General features: G+C 32.6%; 1 protein-coding gene across 1 annotated transcript; it reads left to right on the top strand.

Annotated features, from left to right (window-relative positions):
* The first annotated feature begins 300 nt into the window (after positions 1-300).
* Positions 301-2,004, top strand: LOC120145124 (uncharacterized protein At2g23090-like). The gene is made up of 3 exons (XM_039159017.1): positions 301-472; positions 612-652; positions 1,630-2,004. The coding sequence occupies exons 1-3, from the start codon at positions 397-399 to the stop codon at positions 1,747-1,749; spliced, it is 237 nt and encodes a 78-aa protein (XP_039014948.1). The 5' UTR covers positions 301-396; the 3' UTR covers positions 1,750-2,004.
* The last annotated feature ends 17,858 nt before the right edge of the window (positions 2,005-19,862 follow it).

Below are 19,862 nucleotides of genomic sequence, written 5' to 3' on the forward strand. Positions count from 1 at the left end.
AATGTTGTTTACCCTAAAAATTGGATAAAAGTGATAAAAATTGAATTTTATTTTGTGAATTTTGATATCTTATTGGGTCTTATTTAGATGGCTACTTCGGTGAAAAGCAAGATCAACAAAAAAAATCAAATTTTGTAACAATTCAATACATTTATTGATTATTTTATTATAATTCATAATTTCTGTAACCTTTGAAACTTTAATGAGTAATACAATTATTTGATCATAGTTAAGGATCTTTAGTGTAATTTACCCAATTTGTTCGCATTGTGCTCTATTATATTTCATAGTCATCCTTGCCTTGTAAAAAGGAACTCATCTCTTTTCCAAGTTCTTCAAACCCTTCGTAATCCCATTCGATCAGAAACTGTTTTCACCGATCTTTATCAATCCGCCATGGGAGGAGGAAATGCCCAAAAATCCAAGATGGCTCGTGAGAAGAACTTGGAAAAGCAAAAGGCCGCCGCCAAAGGTTTTACAATCTTTCTGCCTTTCCACCTCTTATCTATATCGTTTTCGTCTTTCCTTTTCCTTTTAAACAAAAGAACTTTCTTCTGATTAGATCTTTTGTTCATCGTAAGCTTTTCTTTGTTTTACTTTTGTTTCGATAGGTAGCCAGCTTGACTCTAATAAGAAGGCCATGACCATCCAGGTAGTCTATTTGTTAGGGATTTAGCACTATTTTTTGCTTGATCTGTTATTTTTTCCCAATAATTTATTTATTTATTGTTTCCTTGTACATCTAGACCAATATTCAGAAACTGGGTTGAATTTGTTTTCGCTGTGTTGGCAGGTTTCTTTACCAAATTTCGTTGAAGCTTGAACTTTTTTTCCTGGGTTAATATCCGTTTCTTGTTGGTTCTTGTATCTGTAGTTGAAATTAGTTTTTGCTTTACAGATTCTTAGATTAAATTGTCAAGCTGCTGGAATTTATTGCCTGGTGGATGCCTTGCTTGAAATTATACTTGTGAATATCACCTCTTAATGTTTCACTGTTGTTACATTTTGCGCCATTTTCTTCTTTTCGGAAACACCGAGGAATCAACACTTGAGTTTAGCTTATCTTGCATGAGCTTATTGCAAATTGTCTATTTTTATGATAAGAATCTGTATGATTGTGTTATGTTCCTGAAAAACATTGCTAGAAAAGATTATTGATGCCTAAAACTGTGTATAAATCTGAATACTTGTATCTCAAAATGGTCTGTTATTGTTCGGTTTATGTGGTGCATGGTGATGGAATCTCGTTACTAAATTCTAGTATCTTTGTATTTAAGCTTTGGACCTGCTCAACAACCATTTCTTAACTGTGATGACAATTCCTTGAATAGATAGTGAAAATTGCAGAACACTGCAATTCACGTTCTTTATTCCACTGCCAAACTCTTGTTTTGTTTCTGGTTTGGCAGTAGTTGTTCTTTGATTGCATGAAAGTCAAGCAAATTTGTAGCTTTCAAATAATCTTTCTTATTTTTGATTTTTCATTCAGTGACCCCATCTTTAGTTTGATATTATTAAATTGAGTCGGGCACGTTTTATTTAGTTCATTGACAGAACTGCTTTTTTGTTGGCCTTCTCTTCGGTTGCTCTATGATATCATATTTGGTCGGTTGTGGTGGCTGAATACAGTGCAAGGTTTGCATGCAAACATTCATCTGTACTACATCAGAAGTGAAGTGCCGGGAGCATGCCGAGGCAAAGCATCCTAAATCTGATCTATACACATGTTTTCCTCATCTTAAAAAGTAGCACACCGAACTCAATAACGAACTGTGGAAGTTGAGACGGCTTGTAGCAAGCATCTATCTTGTTACCTTGGTTATGATGTATGATTTAACTACTTAAAATCTCTTTCACAAGCGTGTAAGGTTGAACGACGATTTTCATGTTGTAATTGCCGTGTCATGTTCTATCATGGGTGTCGATCGAATCTGCATGGACTTGATGCTTGTTGCTTGATTTGGATTATAATTAATGTGGTGAAGCTTCCATTTTTCATGTTTACCTTTTGCTTCTCTGTGTTTTGTTGCTTATTTTCGCTTACCTCTCTCTGTTTCCTTGTAAATTTGGAAGAATTTTCTTGGAAATGCTTAGTCTTAATGTGATGCATGGAACTCCATCTATTGGTGAATATATGTTAATTTACATGGATGATTTCTCAAGATTTTGATTATCAGTTTCAAAGGTTTTATCCATCACAGATAGAACATTTTGTTTGCAATGCCCAACAAGTAATGTATTTGTGATTAGAGATTGCGTTCCTTCGAAACAAGTTTGGCATGAGATGGGATATCATTGGCACCATCATATCGTTGGCCCCATCATATTGGTAATGACACAAACTCGACTGATCGATGAGGAAGGACCGTCTTGTGTAGAGATTCAAGCGGCGGAGGAAAAGTTAATATAGGCATGGTGAAGTGTTTAAACTATATTTGGTAACAATGTGAGACAAAAGTTAAAATGAGTTCTCTTACATTTTTCTCATGTAATCTTTATTTTATTTATTTTTATTTAATATATTAAGTTAGAGTTTTTTATTTTTACTATTTAAATATAAATTAGAGTTTATATTAATTAAAATTAAATATTTTTTATATGTGAAAAATAAATATTTATTTTTATTATTCTTTTATGATCGATCGATGTAAACATCAACAACTCTAAATTATATCAGTTTCTCTCCCCAACCTGTAGATCACTCAACCAAACTATCAACATATATGTCTAAAGAACAATTCATATTTTGTACTTTATATTTAAACTTTTAATAAATACAAAGCTAATATTAATGGACATGCTAGACAACTAAAACATGTCATTCAGACATAGTTCATTTTTATTTTTCTCTATGTGTGTTTTCATTTGTATGCCAATCTCATTAGAACCATTCATTTTTGTTCCCATTATTCCTCAACTACATAAAACAATGAAAATTTGTCCAAATAAAAAAAATAAGATGACATTGGATTTATATTTTACATGTTCATATTAAAGAATAAATAAATGTTTATTTATGGTATTTACTAAATTTCATGAACAAACTTACCTAAGTAGTTAATGAACTGATGTTATCTTTTAAGTTTACTTAATCTATGTATTTTAGATTTTTTTCTATGTATTTTTCTATAGAATTCAGTTTGTTGGGAAGAATTGTTATAATTCAGAGTTGTTGATGTTTACATCGATCAATCATAGAAAAAATAAAAAATAAATATTTTAATATTTTAACATATAAAAATATTTATTTTTAATAGCTATAAACTCTAGTTTATATTTAAATAGTAAAAATAAAAACTCTATCTTAAAGTATTAAGTAAAAATAAATAAAATAAATATTACATAAAAAAGATAGAATAACTTATTTTAATTTTTATCTCACATTATTAGCAAATATAAGTTAAGCACTCCACCATGTTTATATAAACTAACACTCTTAGACTTTTTATCTTGTGAAACTAATATGTGCTAAATTATATTATAAGAACATTTTTTTTTATTTTTAATTTTTTTAAGGTGTATTTTATTAAATATGATTTAGATAAATTTGGGGAAAAGCTCGTCCCATGAGACGCGCTTTTCAGCTGTCCCGCCGCCTTTTTGCCACCTGTGTAAAATATTTTACACGAAACGCGCCTCTATCTCTTTCTATTAAAAAGTGTGCTATTTTGATAAAATTTAAGGAAACGATATTAATTTGGCAATTTTTTTAAAATTTTGTGTGATTTTTAAATAAAATTGCCAGGGACGTAACTGCAAAGGTCAGCTTTTTGGACTCAAACCTACAAGAAGAGCTTCGAAACTTTGAAGGTTGACTGGTTACGTGGAATTAGAAAGACACTTGGCGTTAAAAGAAACGGAGAAGCTATCGCGTCAAAAACATTTATTTAATTAACAAATTAACAACCCAAACTCACGGAAACTATTCGAATATGTTCGAACAAGACAACCCTTCACCTACGCGCTGCACCTTCGAGTTCATTTATTCCTGATGGCATTCATTTTGACAGCCGCTGGTGAGCAATTCATTTTCGTATTTGTGGAATGTCTACATGACATACATGGCAAGTCTAGAGAAACCGGTCTCGGCTACCTGCTGATCGATTAGCTACCGTCCATTCTCTCATGTTCAAGACCCGGCTTTCTAAAACAGGTTGAAGATCCGACAAATATATTTGCTAACCGGAATCCGGTCCTTATAGTCTTCGTGCAATGATATGCTTAGGGGTAAAACACTAAAACTCGAAGGGATGAACCAAGTAGGGAATCATCATTTTTGTTGTTGTTGTGAAATTTTGTTTCCCTGCTCTTCTTCTTCTTCCACTTCAGTTCTTGTAAGTTCACATTCTGATGCAAAAATCTAGTAATAGAAAATATGAAATGATTAGTGGGCATTTTGGAAGGAGATGAAGCATCATCTTCAGTTTTAGTTGGATGATAATAACGTAATCTGCTTTAGCTTTCTTTCAAAAGGTAGTTGCTTGACCTTCGTAAGTTTTGGCTTTCATGGAAGAATCGAGTTTTGTCTTCAATAACTACCGAAACTAACGGTGAATACCAAAATAGCCACCCGTGAAAGTTAACTTCCTCTTCTTCCAGCCGTTGTGTTTCTCAGTCAAGCAAGAAGATGCCTGAAAATTCGGACCATTTCAACCTTTGTCCCTAACAGTTGAAAAATAAATGAGTGTAAATTAAATATTTATGTTCATTTAATAAACTGTTGAACACGAAAAAATGGTATATTTGTCTCGTTTATGTTTACGAATAAGTTTTTTTTAATATTGATTGGTATATAAGTTTATTCATTATATTTATATTTTAAATATCGATGAAAGTATATATTAAACTGAAAATTAAATATTTGGTTTTTTATTACGTTTACCAATGAACATCGTGAATGTTAATCGAACACACACTTTAAAAAAAATAAACAGATATTAAAAATTAAAACGAATAAAATCAAACATGTTTAAAAATAAATAAATACAACTACAACGTTATTGTTGACAAAAGATGGTAGAGCCTTTCTACACACTCTTACTGCTCAGGTCTTCTCATTTATGCCTTTGCTTTTGATTTTTTCCTCCTTGTGTTTTTCAGTTATTATGCACTTTTCTCTCTCTCTCTCGATGATTGTTTGGATCCTGAGAATCCAACAAGGCAGCAAAAGAAAGATACAAAAGAGCTGATAGGTATGTTACATCGGGAAAGTATCACGTGCGACAGATTTAATATACGACTAAGGAAAGACGTTATCGGTTCTGTTATTATTTTTTTAATAAAATCGGTAAAAAAATTACCTAAAACATTATTATTTCTACCGGTTTTGTTATTATTGGGCGTTTTACCGGTTTGTTAACATATCCGGTAAAGCGTCACCTAAAACATTATTTTTTCTATCGGTTTTGTTATTATTGGACAATTTAACGAAAATGTTAAAAACGTTAATGTTTTAGGTAGAAATAATAATGTTTTAAGTAATTTTTTACCGGTTTTGTTAAAAAATAATAAATAAATCGGTAGCGTATTTCCATAGTCATATATTAAGTCTGCCGTACGATATAACTTCCCATGCTAACTCTGTCACCCCCAATTGGCGGGGTTAATTTTTTAGTTGAATATGAGGTTTAGAGGACTCTAAAATTCACGTGAATTATGTCCATTATTTAGTGATGTGAATTTGTTTATTATTATTATTATTTTAAATGAAAAATGAAGACCACAAGTGGGGAGAGTTGTTCTTTATTTTATGATTTCAGCAGAATAATGGTAGTGGTTGCATTAAAGTAAGAAGCTCACCTCAAAGCCCTTATCTTCAAGCTCAAAATCCCCAAACAACCAACGTTTTGAGGTAAAAATACTCCATTGCTTGAGCGAAAATACCGAACCTAGAATGTCGTATGTACGAAGCAAATTATCCGGAGGTAGATATGGCGTTGATGATACAAGTGAAGAACATCGCTGACATGGGCGCCCACGTTTTGCTCCTTGAATATAACAACATAGAAGGCATGATCTTGTTCTCGGAACTCTCCCATCGTAGGATTCTTAGTGTCAACAGTCTAATCAAATTCAGTTGAACCGAGCTGGTGATTGTCCTCCACGTCGATAAAGAAAAGGGTTACATAGATTTGAGTAAGAGAAGGGTTAGCGAGGAAGATATTCAGGCTTGTGAAGAAAGGTATAACAAGAGTAAACTTGTTCATTCTATTATGCGACATGTTGCCGAGACTTTGGATATCGATTTGGAGGTAATTCTTGCTTTTCTTCTCCTCCTCATTTTTGCTATGTTTATGGCTACTTACGGTTTGTTCATTTGGATATGAAGTACTTTCGGAGTTTAGCTATGGGTTTTTGGTAATGAGTCGAACAAAATTTAGTTGTTTGAGGGGAATCAATTAGCATTAAAAGATATACAAATGATTTGTACTCTTGATTTTTTTCGATGAAGTGATGAATAGTTTCCTTTTACTTCAAGCTCTCTGCAAACTTGGTTTTGTTGAGCTTTTAATTATCTTTTACAAGTCACAACGTTTACAAATGTTGTTGGAGAAAAGAAAGAAATAAGGAAAGGAAAGAACTGGGAAAGAAAGGATTAAAAAATGATTTTATATATGAACATTAAAATCACGTGGGAGGTAGCTAAAAAAAGGGGGAAATTACAAGATAAGCCATCTAACTTATAAAAGTTCAACCTTGTCTCTTAGCTTTCATATTGTTATGATCATGGCATAATGGTTTTATTAAGATCGATTTAGTCCCTAATTTTAGTAATTAAAAATTATATTCACTCCTAAAATTTTTAGTTTTAACAATTTGGTCCCCAAATTATTAATTAGATTATAATAAGTTGTTTTTATGGCGAGGAAAATTATTTGAAATCGTATTTGTACGATAGATTGTCCGTGTTCGTTAGAAAAAGATTGAAAGCTAGAAATCAAATTGATGAGCTGGAATTAAAGAGTAATATTTTGGGTTTTGTTGACGTCTGAAGTCCAATTCCGAAGATCGTTTCGCCAAATTCGAACCCGGTAAGATGTTTTTCACCCGATTTGATCCGTTTTCAGAATTAAGCCCAGATTTTGATGAAATTTCTATTGTTATATATTTGAGGAATTATTGGAAGTTGAATTAAATATCAAGGGCGTTCGAATGGAATTTAAATGGTCGATCAGTATGACATAAAAATCGAGGTAATACATTACTACCTCTTTATACTTTATAGAACATGTTGATATTGGTAAATGCATGAATGGAAATGTTTGGTCTCATATGTGTAATTAATGAAGTTCTACACTTGATATGAATGTAATAGAAAGTATGTAAATGAATGTGGCTCAAATGACTATTATAAGAATTGGAGGACAATTGGAATTAAATTACAAGTTCTGGAATTAAGTGATAAAGGAATCAACCATGGATATGTAGATTATAATTTATTTCATCAAAGGGACTTGGATGGGAAATTATGAGAATACTCTGATAGGGTAAAATTACAAAAATACCCTTATGTTGTAAAAATACAAGAATTGACCCTGGAAGTTGGATAAAAAGTTGTAAATACATATTGATATGATGAAACTACTGATGTGCATGGAAAATACTAGTTTTCTTAGGAAATCCGGATAACCGATTTCTAAATCTAAGATGGTTTGTATAAGATACTAGAAGTTTGATAAGGAATATTTTAAAGTTTAAAGATTATCCGGGAAATAGATAAAACCTAGAATCTCTGAATTATAATTATCTTTGTTAAGAATTTTAATACCGAAATTATAAGGTTAAGAAATTACGAAATTACCCTTGAGAGGGAAAAATAGTCGAATTTACCCTGAATGAAAAAGTACTCAAGAAGTTATGCTTAAATCGATGAATTACTAGCTTCATCGTTAAATTATATGTTTATATAGAAAATTTCTGATAATCCGTAAATCTCCAAGTTATGAGTAAATACACGAAGAATAATTTATCGATGGTGTTCTTTTGATAGAACTGTTCGAAATGACTGAAATAAGTGATACATTTGAATTAAATAATAATATCAGGTGGAAGGAAAGGATTGAAATACGTTGGATTAATAAAATGACCAAAATACCCCTGTAATGGAAATGACCCAAGAATATCACCAAGCTCAAGAATGATGGGATATCCTCAAGCTTTGTAATGATTGGAATAAAAATGAACACAAAATTACCAAAATACCCTTATGGCCTATACTAAGTAAATGTCTTGGATTAATTAAGGAATCCAAATAAGCATAGGTGTTGGACTACCTTTAGAAGTTATGGAACACAGCTTAAGTGAGTTGATCAATCTTAAGGATATGTCAGTACCTGAACGGCATAGATGTTACTTGAATGCGTGTTCGTCTTCTCAAGTGTGGTTCGATGATAATTTTGAAAGTACTCAGCTCAGCTCAACTTTAGATCACATTCGGTAATAAGAAATGAATATTCGTTAGACAAATCAACCACGAAGACCAAATTAAATTGAACGGAAGTACTATATGTATATGAAATTCAGAAACGTCTAGATTACCTTGAAAAAACCCCCGAAGTAACTGTAATGGACTTGACTGCTAAATGAATTAAGTAACCTCAAGGACTAATGATTAAGTAAGTGATTTAGATGAGTCTGGAAACGTTAATGAACATACATGATGTAATGTTTTTATGGATCATGAACTACAAATCAAGCACGTCAGCAGTTCATGATATAGTGAAAGCGTGAACATGAAATTAAGAGCATTGGAATATCTGTTAGTCTCCTTAAGATATGTTCAGTGATGACTCAGAAGATGATCTATGGATAATAATATTTTGTATTAAAGAGTAAATACCCTGGAAAGTTAATGAATTGACAAGTTGATAAGTATTGTTTCTGGGAGCTATTCATCTGGAGTTGTTCGATAAACTGATTAATCGACATAGATTGTAAAGGTCCTAAACCTTCATTTCTTCCCTATCAACTCAAGTCTTATTCTGAATAATTGATGATTCTGTCAGTTATTAAACTCTTCCAATAGTGATTCTAAATTCAGATATCCTATCGGTATACTGAAGATTCATGTTTCTCTACCTGCTAAGATTATCCAGTACTTCTGAATAATATCTGTAAACTCTGGTGTGTTCCCTAATTACATGAATGTTTTATCTGATTTTCGACTTTAATTCTGTTATGATACATAACCTGAATTCTGTTCTGATTTCTGATATGGATTCTGTTCTGAATTCTGTTTTGATTTTCTGATATCTTCGTTTACTGACGGAAAAATGTTTTAAATGGGGGGTATTGTTGAATGAAGTATTTCTGCAGGTTCCTCGGCTTTGTGCTCAGGGCCTTGCAAGTTTTGTGGGTTAGGTGTATGGTTCTGGGGAACCTACACAAACAGATTGTGAAAGGATGGGAGTATATATATATATATATATGTTTTAAAAGATCTGTATCTTTTTACTGGTTTTACTGGAACACACTATATAACCTATTCTGATCTCCTGAACTCAGTCATTCGAAATATTTATCTGAACTGAAATCTCATTGTCCGTTACCATATGAAATATCAGTAGGATCTTCGATCAGCATAAAAATCTGTAGATGTTCGGAAACAATAAGAAAACATATGTTTATCAGTATATGCACGTTCTTCAGCATCATCTAGTAGTTATGTATTACTGAACTTTTCGAAGCTCACTCTATTACTCAACATTACAGGTTAAAAGAATTGTACCAGTGCAACTATCGTCATCAATATGGGAGTTCTCCCAGCGTTGCTTCCAGAGATTGGTATATGTGATTAGGGGGCATGTAATTGTATTTTGCTTTATATACGAGTCTGAAAATATATTTTATTTCTGCATACTGATAAATCATTTTATAAGTTACCTGTTTTAATAAAAGTTTTAAATTTTCCGCCATTTTTACAGTGGGTCGCTCCGGTGGCCCTAATGTGACACTCCAGATCTGATCGGGTTACCCGCATCGGTCTGAGGGGGTTACATTTAGTGGTTTCAGAGCTATGGTTTGAGTCAAAACTTTCAAGTTAGACCGGCCGGTCGAATTTCAAAAGATGTCTGATCAGTACATGCCCCTAGACTACAATCGTACTTCTCTGAGTCGGAACTCCAAGGTTGAGTCCCTATATGTAACGAGCAAACCTAAGTTTTTATCCGTAAAGGCTTTACGTTTGCATAAAGGAATACTAGTAACGTTTATCTGAATTCTGTAAAGTACTACACGAGCCATGTGAGAGTTACTCTTCTGAGAAATTCTGACTCGACTCCGAAAATAAAATTGGGATATACTAATGGTCTATGAGCCTATTCTCGTAACTAAGAATGAATTGATTACTCAAGGAAATTTTCGTTCGGATTCTTTTATTGAAATGAGTGAGAGTTCTGATAAAAATGTATACTCAACTAGTTAAGAATTAGTGGATGATTCATACTTCTGTAAAAGCTACTTGAAGATATAAAAGAACTGATAGAAGTTTCATTTCTGAAATTCTATGACATGAATGAATTTCGAAGATGAAATTCTTTTAAGGAGGGGAGAATTGTCACCCCCAATTGGTGAGGTTAGTTTTGTAGTTGAATATGGGGTTTAGAGAACTCTAGAATTCACGTGAATTATGTACATTATTTAGTGATGTGAATTTGTTTATTATTATTATTATTTTATATGGAAAATAAAGACCACAAGTGGGGAGCGTTGTTCTTTATTTTATGATTTCAGCAGAATAATAGTAGTGGTTGTATTAAAGTAAGAAGCTTACCTCAAAGCCCTTATCTTCAAGCTCAAAATCCCCAAACAACTAACGTTTTGAGGTAAAAATACTCCATTGCTTGAGCGAAAATACCGAACCTAGAATGTCGTATGTACGAAGAAAATTATCCGGAGGTGGATATGGCGGTGATGATACAAGTGAAGAACATCGCTGACATGGGCGCCCACGTTTTGCTCCTTGAATACAACAACATAGAGGGCATGATCTTGTTCTCGAAATTCTCCCATCGTCGGATTCTTAGTGCCAACAGTCTAATCATGTTCGGTTGAACTGAGTTGGTGATTGTCCTCCACGTCGATAAGGAAAAGGGTTACATAGATTTGAATAAGAGAAGGGTTAGCGAGGAAGATATTCAGGCTTGTGAAGAAACGTATAACAAGTGTAAACTTGTTCATTCTATTATGCGACATGTTGCCAAGACTTTGGATATCGATTTGGAGGTAATTCTTGCTTGTCTTCTCCTCCTCATTTTTGCTATGTTTATGGCTACTTACAGTTTGTTCATTTGGATATGAAGTACTTTCAGAGTTTAGCTATAGGCTTTTGGTAATGAGTAGAACTAAATTTGGTTGTTTGAGGGGGAATCAACTAGCATTAAAAGATATACAAATGATTTGTAATCTTGATTTTTTTCGATGAAGTGATGAATAGTTTCCTTTTACTTCAAGCTCTCTGCAAACTTGGTTTTGTTGAGCTTTTAATTATCTTTTACAAGTCACAACGTTTACAAATGTTGTTGGAGAAAAGAAAGAAATAAGGAAAGGAAAGAACTGGGAAAGAAAGGATTAAAAAATGATTTTATAGATGAACATTAAAATCACGTGGGAGGTAGCTAGAAAAAAGGGGAAATTATAAGGTAAGCCATCCAACTTGTAAAAGCTCAACCTTGTCTCTTAGCTTTCATATTGTTATGATCATGGCATAATGGTTTTATTAAGATCGATTTAGTCCCTAATTTTAGTAATTAAAAATTATATTGACTCCTAAAGTTTTTAGTTTTAACAATTTGGTCCCCAAATTATTAATTAGATTATAATAAGTTATTTTTATGGCGAGGAAAATTATTTGAAATCGTATATATACGATAGATTGTCTGTGTTCTTTAGAGAAAGATTGGAAGCTAGAAATCAAATTGATGAGCTGGAATTAAAGAGTAATATTTTGGGTTTTGTTGACGTCTGGAGTCTAATTCTGAAGTTTATTTCGCCAAATTCAAACTCGGTAAGCTGTTTTTCACCCGATTCGATCCGTTTTTCGGAATTAAGCCCAGATTTTGATGAAAATTCTATTGTTATATATTTGAGGAATTATTGGAAGTTGAATTAAAGATCAAGGGCGTTCGAATGGAATTTAAATGATCGATCAGTATGGCACAAAAATCGAGGTAATACATTACTACCTCTTTATGCTTTATAGAACATGTTTATATTGGTAAATGCATGAATGGAAATGTTTGGTCTCATATGTGTAATTAACGAAGTTCTACACTTGATATGAATGCGGTAGAAAGTAGGTAACTGAATGTGGCTCAAATGACTATTATAAGAATTGGATGACAGTTGGAATTAAATTACAAGTTCTGGAATTAAGTGATAAAGGAATCAACCATGGATATATAAATTATAATTTATTTCATTAAAGGTACTTGGATGAGAAATTATAAGAATACTCTGATAGGGTAAAATTATGAAAATACCCTTATGTTGTAAAAAGACAAGAATTGACCCTGGAAGTTGGATAAAAAGTTGTAAATACATATTGATATGATGAAACAACTGATGTGCATGAAAAATACTAGTTTTTCTTAGAAAATCCGGATAACCGATTTCTAAATCCAAGATGGCTTGTATAAGATATTAGAAGTTTGATAAGGAATATTTTAAAGTTTAAAGATTATCCGGGAAAGAGATAAAACCTAGAATCTCTGAATTATAATTATCTTTGTTAAGAATTTTAATACTGAAATTATAAGGTTAATAAATTATGAAATTACCCTTGAGAGGGAAAAATAGCCGAATTTACCCTGAATGAAAAAGTACTCAAGAAGTTATGCTTAAATCGATGAATTACTAGCTTCATCGTTAAATTATACGTTTATATAGAAAATTTTTGATAATCCGTAAATCTCCAAGTTATGAGTAAATACATGAAGAATAATTTATCGATGGTGTTCTTTTGATAGAACTGTTCGAAATGACTGAAATAAGTGATACATTTGAATTAAATAATAATATCAGGTGGAAGGAAAGGATTGAAATACGTTGGATCAATAAAATGACCAAAATACCCCTGTAATGGAAATGACCCAAGAATATCACCAAGCTCAAGAATGATGGGATATCCTCGAGCTTTGTAATGATTGGAATAAAAATGAACACCAAAATTACCAAAATACCCTTATGGCCTATACTAAGTAAATGTCTTGGATTAATTAAGGAATCCAAATAAGCATAGGTGTTGGACTACCTTTAGAAGTTATGGAACACAGCTTAAGTGAGTTGATCAATCTTAAGGATATGTCAGTACCTGAACGGCATAGATGTTACTTGAATGCGTGTTCGTCTTCTCAAGTGTGGTTCGATGATAATTTTGAAAGTACTCAGCTCAGCTCAACTTTAGATCGCATTCGGTAATAGGAAATGAATATTCGTTAGACAAATCAACCACGAAGACCAAATTAAATTGAACGGAAGTACTATATGTATATGAAATTCAGAAACGTCTAGATTACCTTGAAAAAACCCCCGAAGTAACTGTAATGGACTTGACTACTAAATGAATTAAGTAACCTCAAGGACTAATGATTAAGTAAGTGATTTAGATGAGTCTGGAAACGTTAATGAACATACATGATGTAATGTTTTTATGGATCATGAACTACAAATCAAGCACGTCAGCAGTTCATGATATAGTGAAAGCGTGAACATGAAATTAAGAGCATTGAAATATCTGTTAGTCTCCTTAAGATCTGTTCAGTGATGACTCAGAAGATGATCTATGGATAATAATATTTTTCTATTAAAGAGTAAATACCCTGGAAAGTTAATGAATTGACAAGTTGATAATTATTGTTTCTGGGTGCTATTCATTTGGAGTTGTTCGATAAACTGATTAATCGACATAGATTGTAAAGGTCCTAAACCTTCATTTCTTCCCTATCAGCTCTAGTCTTATTCTGAGTAATTGATGATTCTGTCAGTTATTAAACTCTTCCAATAGTGATTCTAAATTCCGATATCCTATCGGTATAGTGAAGATTCATGTTTCTCTACCTGCTAAGATTATCCAGTACCTCTGAATAATATCTGTAAACTCTGGTGTGTTCCCTAATTACATGAATGTTTTATCTGATTTCCGACTTGAATTCTGTTCTGATTTCTGATCTGGATTCTGTTCTGAATTCTGTTTTGATTTTTTGATATCTTCGTTTACTGACGGAAAAATGTTTTAATTGGGGGGGGGTATTGTTGAGAGAAGTATTTATGCAGGTTCCTCGGCTTTGTGCTTAGGGCCTTACAGGTTGTGTGGGTTGGGTGTATGGTTCTGGGGAACCTATATAAACAGATTGTGAAAGGATGGGGATATATATATATATATATATATATATATATATATATATATATATATATATATATATGTTTTAAAAGATTTGTATATTTTTACTGGTTTTACGGGAACACACTAGATAACCTATTCTGATCTCCTGAACTCAGTCATTCGAAATATTTATCTGAACTAAAAGTGTTGAGTTAGTCGATCGACAGAATCGACCAAGAGGGGGTGAATTGGCAATTAAAATTTTGGTGGAAGCTTTTGTAGAAAATTGAAAGCAATTGCACATCGATTTAGAATGGTTCGACTTTCTCAATCAATTTCTACGTCCGCTACCTTAGCTATCCACACTAAGGATTTTCCAACAAATTCACTAATTTGTTCTTTCTTTTGAGGCCAAAGAGATAACCTTACAACTCCCTTAAGAATATACCCCAATTCTTGAGAACACTCTTTCTCAAATAGAAGATTATAAATTTGCAAACTTACAAGGAAATTCCCACAAGGTAGATTGTTTGCACAATTCTAGAACAAAGAAAAGAACACTAAAAAATTAATACAATTGAGTACAAGTAGTGTTCTTCAAAGCAAAATGAATATTGAATGAAAATAGGCTTGAAATGCTCAAACTTAAGGTTTGATGCTTTCTCTTTGATTCTCTCTTGATTCTAGTTGCTTGTTGTTTCTTGTTATTGATCAATGGCTTCTAAGCTTGTTTAAATACACCTTCAAATGATTCTGAACGTTGGGGATGCTTAGTGGAGTCAATATAGTCGTTTAAGTGTGAAAACAATTAATAAATTCAGTTGGGAGCGTCAGTGCATCGATGCATACCCATTGTGCATCGTTGCATCAGTGTAAAATTCAAATATTTTGACCGTTGGACCCTTAGTGCAGCGGTGCATCAAGTGCATTCGATGTTTCAAAATAACCAGAGTGCATCGATGCATGGCTGATGCATTGATGGATCAAATGCATTCGATGTTTTCATAAAATCCTCAGTGCATCGATGCATGGTATGTGTATCGATGCATGAAATGCATTCGATGTTCAATTTAATTCATGGTGCATCGATGCATGGATTGGTGTATCGGTGCATCACTCTGAAAAATTGATTTTAGGCTTGATTTTGGTTCAAAATACTTTGTGAAAATTGTTTCAAAAATATTTTAAGTATAAAACACAATTTAGTAAGGTTTGAATTTGAACTTGAAAGACTTGGAGTAATAATTTGATATTCGATTAATTAAATCGAATATAATTTAGAAAATCATTTGTAAAATCTTAAAATTCATTTAAACTTAATTTGTTATATCGAAACACAAAAATGTTTTCAACAATCTCCCCCTTTTTGATATAACAAAACATTTGTGTTATTTTAAGATTTTCTAAAAATTTGAAATCAATTTTGAAAAATTACTCCCCCTTTCTATAACACTTCTCCCTTTTAAAACATTTTAACACTTAACATTTCTCCCCCTTTTTGTTAAATCAAAAAGATTTTTAAAACGTTTGTAAACAAGGTTTTGAAAAACATAGCCAATTGATTAAATATATATATATATATATATATATATATATATAGCTTAAGCTGCTAAGATCACAATCAAAAGAGAGATTATCCATTAGTTCCATAAACAATATTCATAATTAAATGTGAAATGACATAATTAATCAAAATTAACAAATATGATGCAAAAATTAATAATCATTAAGCTCAGAATAATAAAGATAAAATCAAACCAAATATATATTTAATAAGTTCAAAATTCATAAAACATCCAACTCCTAACAAATTCAAACATTTATCAATCCAAAACAAACAATCCAGAAACATCAAAAACAAATATCAATCCAAGTTTTAAAAGCAAGAAAGCATGGAAAAGGTCTAATCCATAGGAGGGTCGGGAGGAAGAGGGTCGGGAGGAGGATGATAATGAGCTCGAACTTCAAGAGTGAGCGCATCCATACGTTCACGCATCTCCCGCTGAAACTCAGTAATCTGAGACTCCATGGAGGCAAACCTCATATCAAACGACTCCAAGAAGGATAAAAAATATGGTGGTATTTGATCTTCTTGCCGTGCCAATTCTGGTGCAGGCTCATCGTCTAGAACGTGATCATCAATATCTTGCATAAGTTGTTGAAACTCAGGATCTTCGTCAGCAGCCAGTGCCGGAGAAGGAGCACGAGAAGAGCTAGGAGCAGCTCGTGAAGAGCTAGCTCCCGGGGTTTGCTTACCGGGGTCGAAATACCCAAAGATCGGTTTCCTCGTCTTACTTCCAATCCGCTTTCTTCAAGGAAGTAAGATTGATTTGATTTTGGAGTGGGATAGGATTGTCGAGAGAGACGTCTAGACCGAGTTTGATAAAGATGTTACTCAGAAGACATCCATAAATCAATGTTTCGACATGTTTTGAAGGAACAATGTTTATGATGTCCACTAGTTGACTAAAAATAATGTGGGGCAGATTTATTTTGATCTTATTTTTAATACAGTGCATCCACCATAAATCCCTAGCACGAAGAGTGGAGTACCTACCTCCGGATGGTCTAAACCATCAAGAGATCATCAAATGAAGAAAACGATCGTGATGAGATCATAGAGTACTAACACTAGAATTTGGAACATATGGATATTCCACATTTTCAGTCTCATTATATGACCCATCATCATCTAACCCAAAACGAAAAGCTATAGTCTCGGGGTCAATATTAATATATTGGCCTAAAAGATAGGATCTAATGGTTATAATCCCACATTGAGTTTCATTTGGAATACATACCGCATTGGAATAGAAAATGTGGACTAACTGTTGATAAACGATAGGTTTGAGCTGAAACATTTTATCAAACTTCCAATCTTTAAGAATCAGAAGGTATTCAAAGTCAATAACTATCATAGCTTGAAGAGAAGGAATGCGCTCTTCCCGGATTCTATAAGTTTGAAAAGAATTTTTGTACCTAGAGTACAATTCGTCTCTATGACGCTTAGGCATGTTAAAACAAGATCCTAATAGAGATGAAGGTGGAGGAGGAATGAGATTAGGAGGTTGGTTTGAACGAGAATGACTCGATGAAGTTCTAGGGCGTTTGGGATTAGACATGGTTTAGGAATCGAAAAAGGAATACAACCTGCAAATTGAAACACATGTATGCAATTTAATCAATCCCAAAACTCAATTGAGTCCTCAATAATTCAAGGTTCTCTAAATCAAATCCTAATGGACAAGGTTTTGAAAATCATAATATGTATATGAAAACAACATAATTAAATCAAAAACATCAAATTTTAAAAAAAAGTAAATTCAGATTTTCGAAATACACATATTTTATTTTATTTATTTTATTTCGATTTTTTTTGAAAATTTGTAAGTTTTTGATGAAATTGGTTGTAAAATCTAGTTTAAAATCATAAAATACTCAATGCCCGATATAATGTTCATCCTAGAACTAATTAAAACTAGTCCTAAGATTAGAATATGATAAAATAGAGGTTTTTAGAAAAATACCTTGAAAATTTCGGATTTGAGAGAAATGAGATGTTGTGTTGCACGATTTAATGATAGTAGCAGGATATAGAGATGAAATATGAAAGATTTCCTATCAAAGCCGAAGGATTTTAAGCAATTTTGAGAGTAGGAGAGGGAGAGGAGGCGTACGACTAAGAGAGTTTAATTTTAAGGTTTGAAAATAAATGAGAAAATTAAGCCTTATAAACCCTAAAACCCGACGGATACATCGATGCATGACCCTGGGCATCGATGCATATTCAAGGCGTGTATCGGTGCACCTTCATGGTGTATCGATGCACATTCAAGGATGTATCGATGCACTGTTAGGTGTATCGATGCATGAAGCACAAAAATGTCAAAAAAACTGTTTTAAACACTCAAAATGCTAAATTAATTGGCTCTAGTGGTATTGGTAACTCATATATTGAAAATTAATCATGTTCAATCAATCAAATTAATCCTTTAAACTACTTTTGAACATAAAATTAATTTTCATCAAGCAACATAAACTCCCCCTAACTAATAGCAAAGAATGCAATAAAGAATTATTATTATAAGAATTTTTCATTTATACTTAAAAGTGCTAAAATTATTTTAAACACTAAGTGAAGATAGTCAGTTAAACCTAATTCTCTCCTAAGTGTCCAAAATCTTTCTTTGTCTAAAGGTTTTGTAAAGATATCCGCTAATTGGTGTAAAGTATCAACAAATTCTAGAACTACATCTTCCTTAGCTACATGGTCTCTAATGATGTGATGTCTAATTTCAATATGCTTAGTTCTAGAGTGTTGGATGGGATTTTTAGTGAGACAAATATCACTAGTATTGTCACACTTGATAGGAATGGTACCTACTTCAATTCCATAATAAAAAAGTTGTTGTTTCATCCATAAAACTTGTGCACAACAACTACCGGCTAAATGTATTCCGCTTCAGTGGTAGTTAATACAACACAATTTTGTTTCTTTGAAAACCAATAAATCAACATATTTCCAAGGAATTGGCAAGTACCGGAGGTGCTTTTCCTATCTAATTTGCATCCTCCATAATCCGCTTTAGAGAAGGCATGCAAGCTAAAGCTATAGTCTCTAGGATACCAAAGTCCTAAACTAGAAGTGTCCTTAAGGTATCTAAAGATCCTCTTAACAGCTAGTAAATGTGATTCCTTAGGACATGATTGAAATCTAGCACATAAGCAAACACTAAACATAATGTCCAGTCTACTTGCAGTTAGATAAAGCAAAGAACCAATCATTGGCCTATATAATTTAGCATCCATACATTTACCTCCTTCATCTATGTCAAGCTTTGTCGATGAGCTCATTTGAGTGTTATATGGCTTACCATTTTCCAATCCAAACTTCTTGAGCATATCTTTGACGTACTTAGCTTGATTGATGAAGATGCCATCTTTTCTTTGCTTGATTTGGAGTCCCAAGAAGAATGAGAGCTCCCCCATCATGCTCATCTCGAATTCACTTTGCATTAGCTTAGAAAATTCTTGGCAAAGAACATCATTAGTAAAACCAAATATTATATCATCAACATAAATTTGAACTACTAATAAATCTTTATCTTTATGCTTTAAAAACAATGTAGTGTCAACCTTCCCTTTTGAAAAACCTTTTTCAATTAAAAAGTTTGACAATCTTTCATACCAAGCTCTAAGAGCTTGTTTTAAACCATAAAGTGTTTTTGTAAATTTAAGAACATGATTTAGAAATTTTAAATCTTCAAAACCTGGAGGTTGTTCCACATACACTTCTTCCTTTATAAAATAATTTAAAAATGCACTTTTAACATCCATTTGATATAATTTAAATTCATGAAAACATGCAAATGCTAATAACATTCTAATTGCTTCCATCCTAGCTATGAGAGCATATGTTTCATCATAATATATGCCCTCTTCTTGAGTATAGCCTTGAGCAACAAGTCTAGCCTTGTTTCTCACTATATTACCACTTTCATCAAGTTTATTCCTAAACAGCCGTCTAGTATCTACAGTAGAT

This window comes from Hibiscus syriacus, unplaced genomic scaffold (genome assembly GCF_006381635.1).
Source record: "Hibiscus syriacus cultivar Baekdansim isolate YM2019G1 unplaced genomic scaffold, ASM638163v2 tig00110893_pilon, whole genome shotgun sequence".
Classification (NCBI taxonomy): domain Eukaryota; kingdom Viridiplantae; phylum Streptophyta; class Magnoliopsida; order Malvales; family Malvaceae; genus Hibiscus; species Hibiscus syriacus.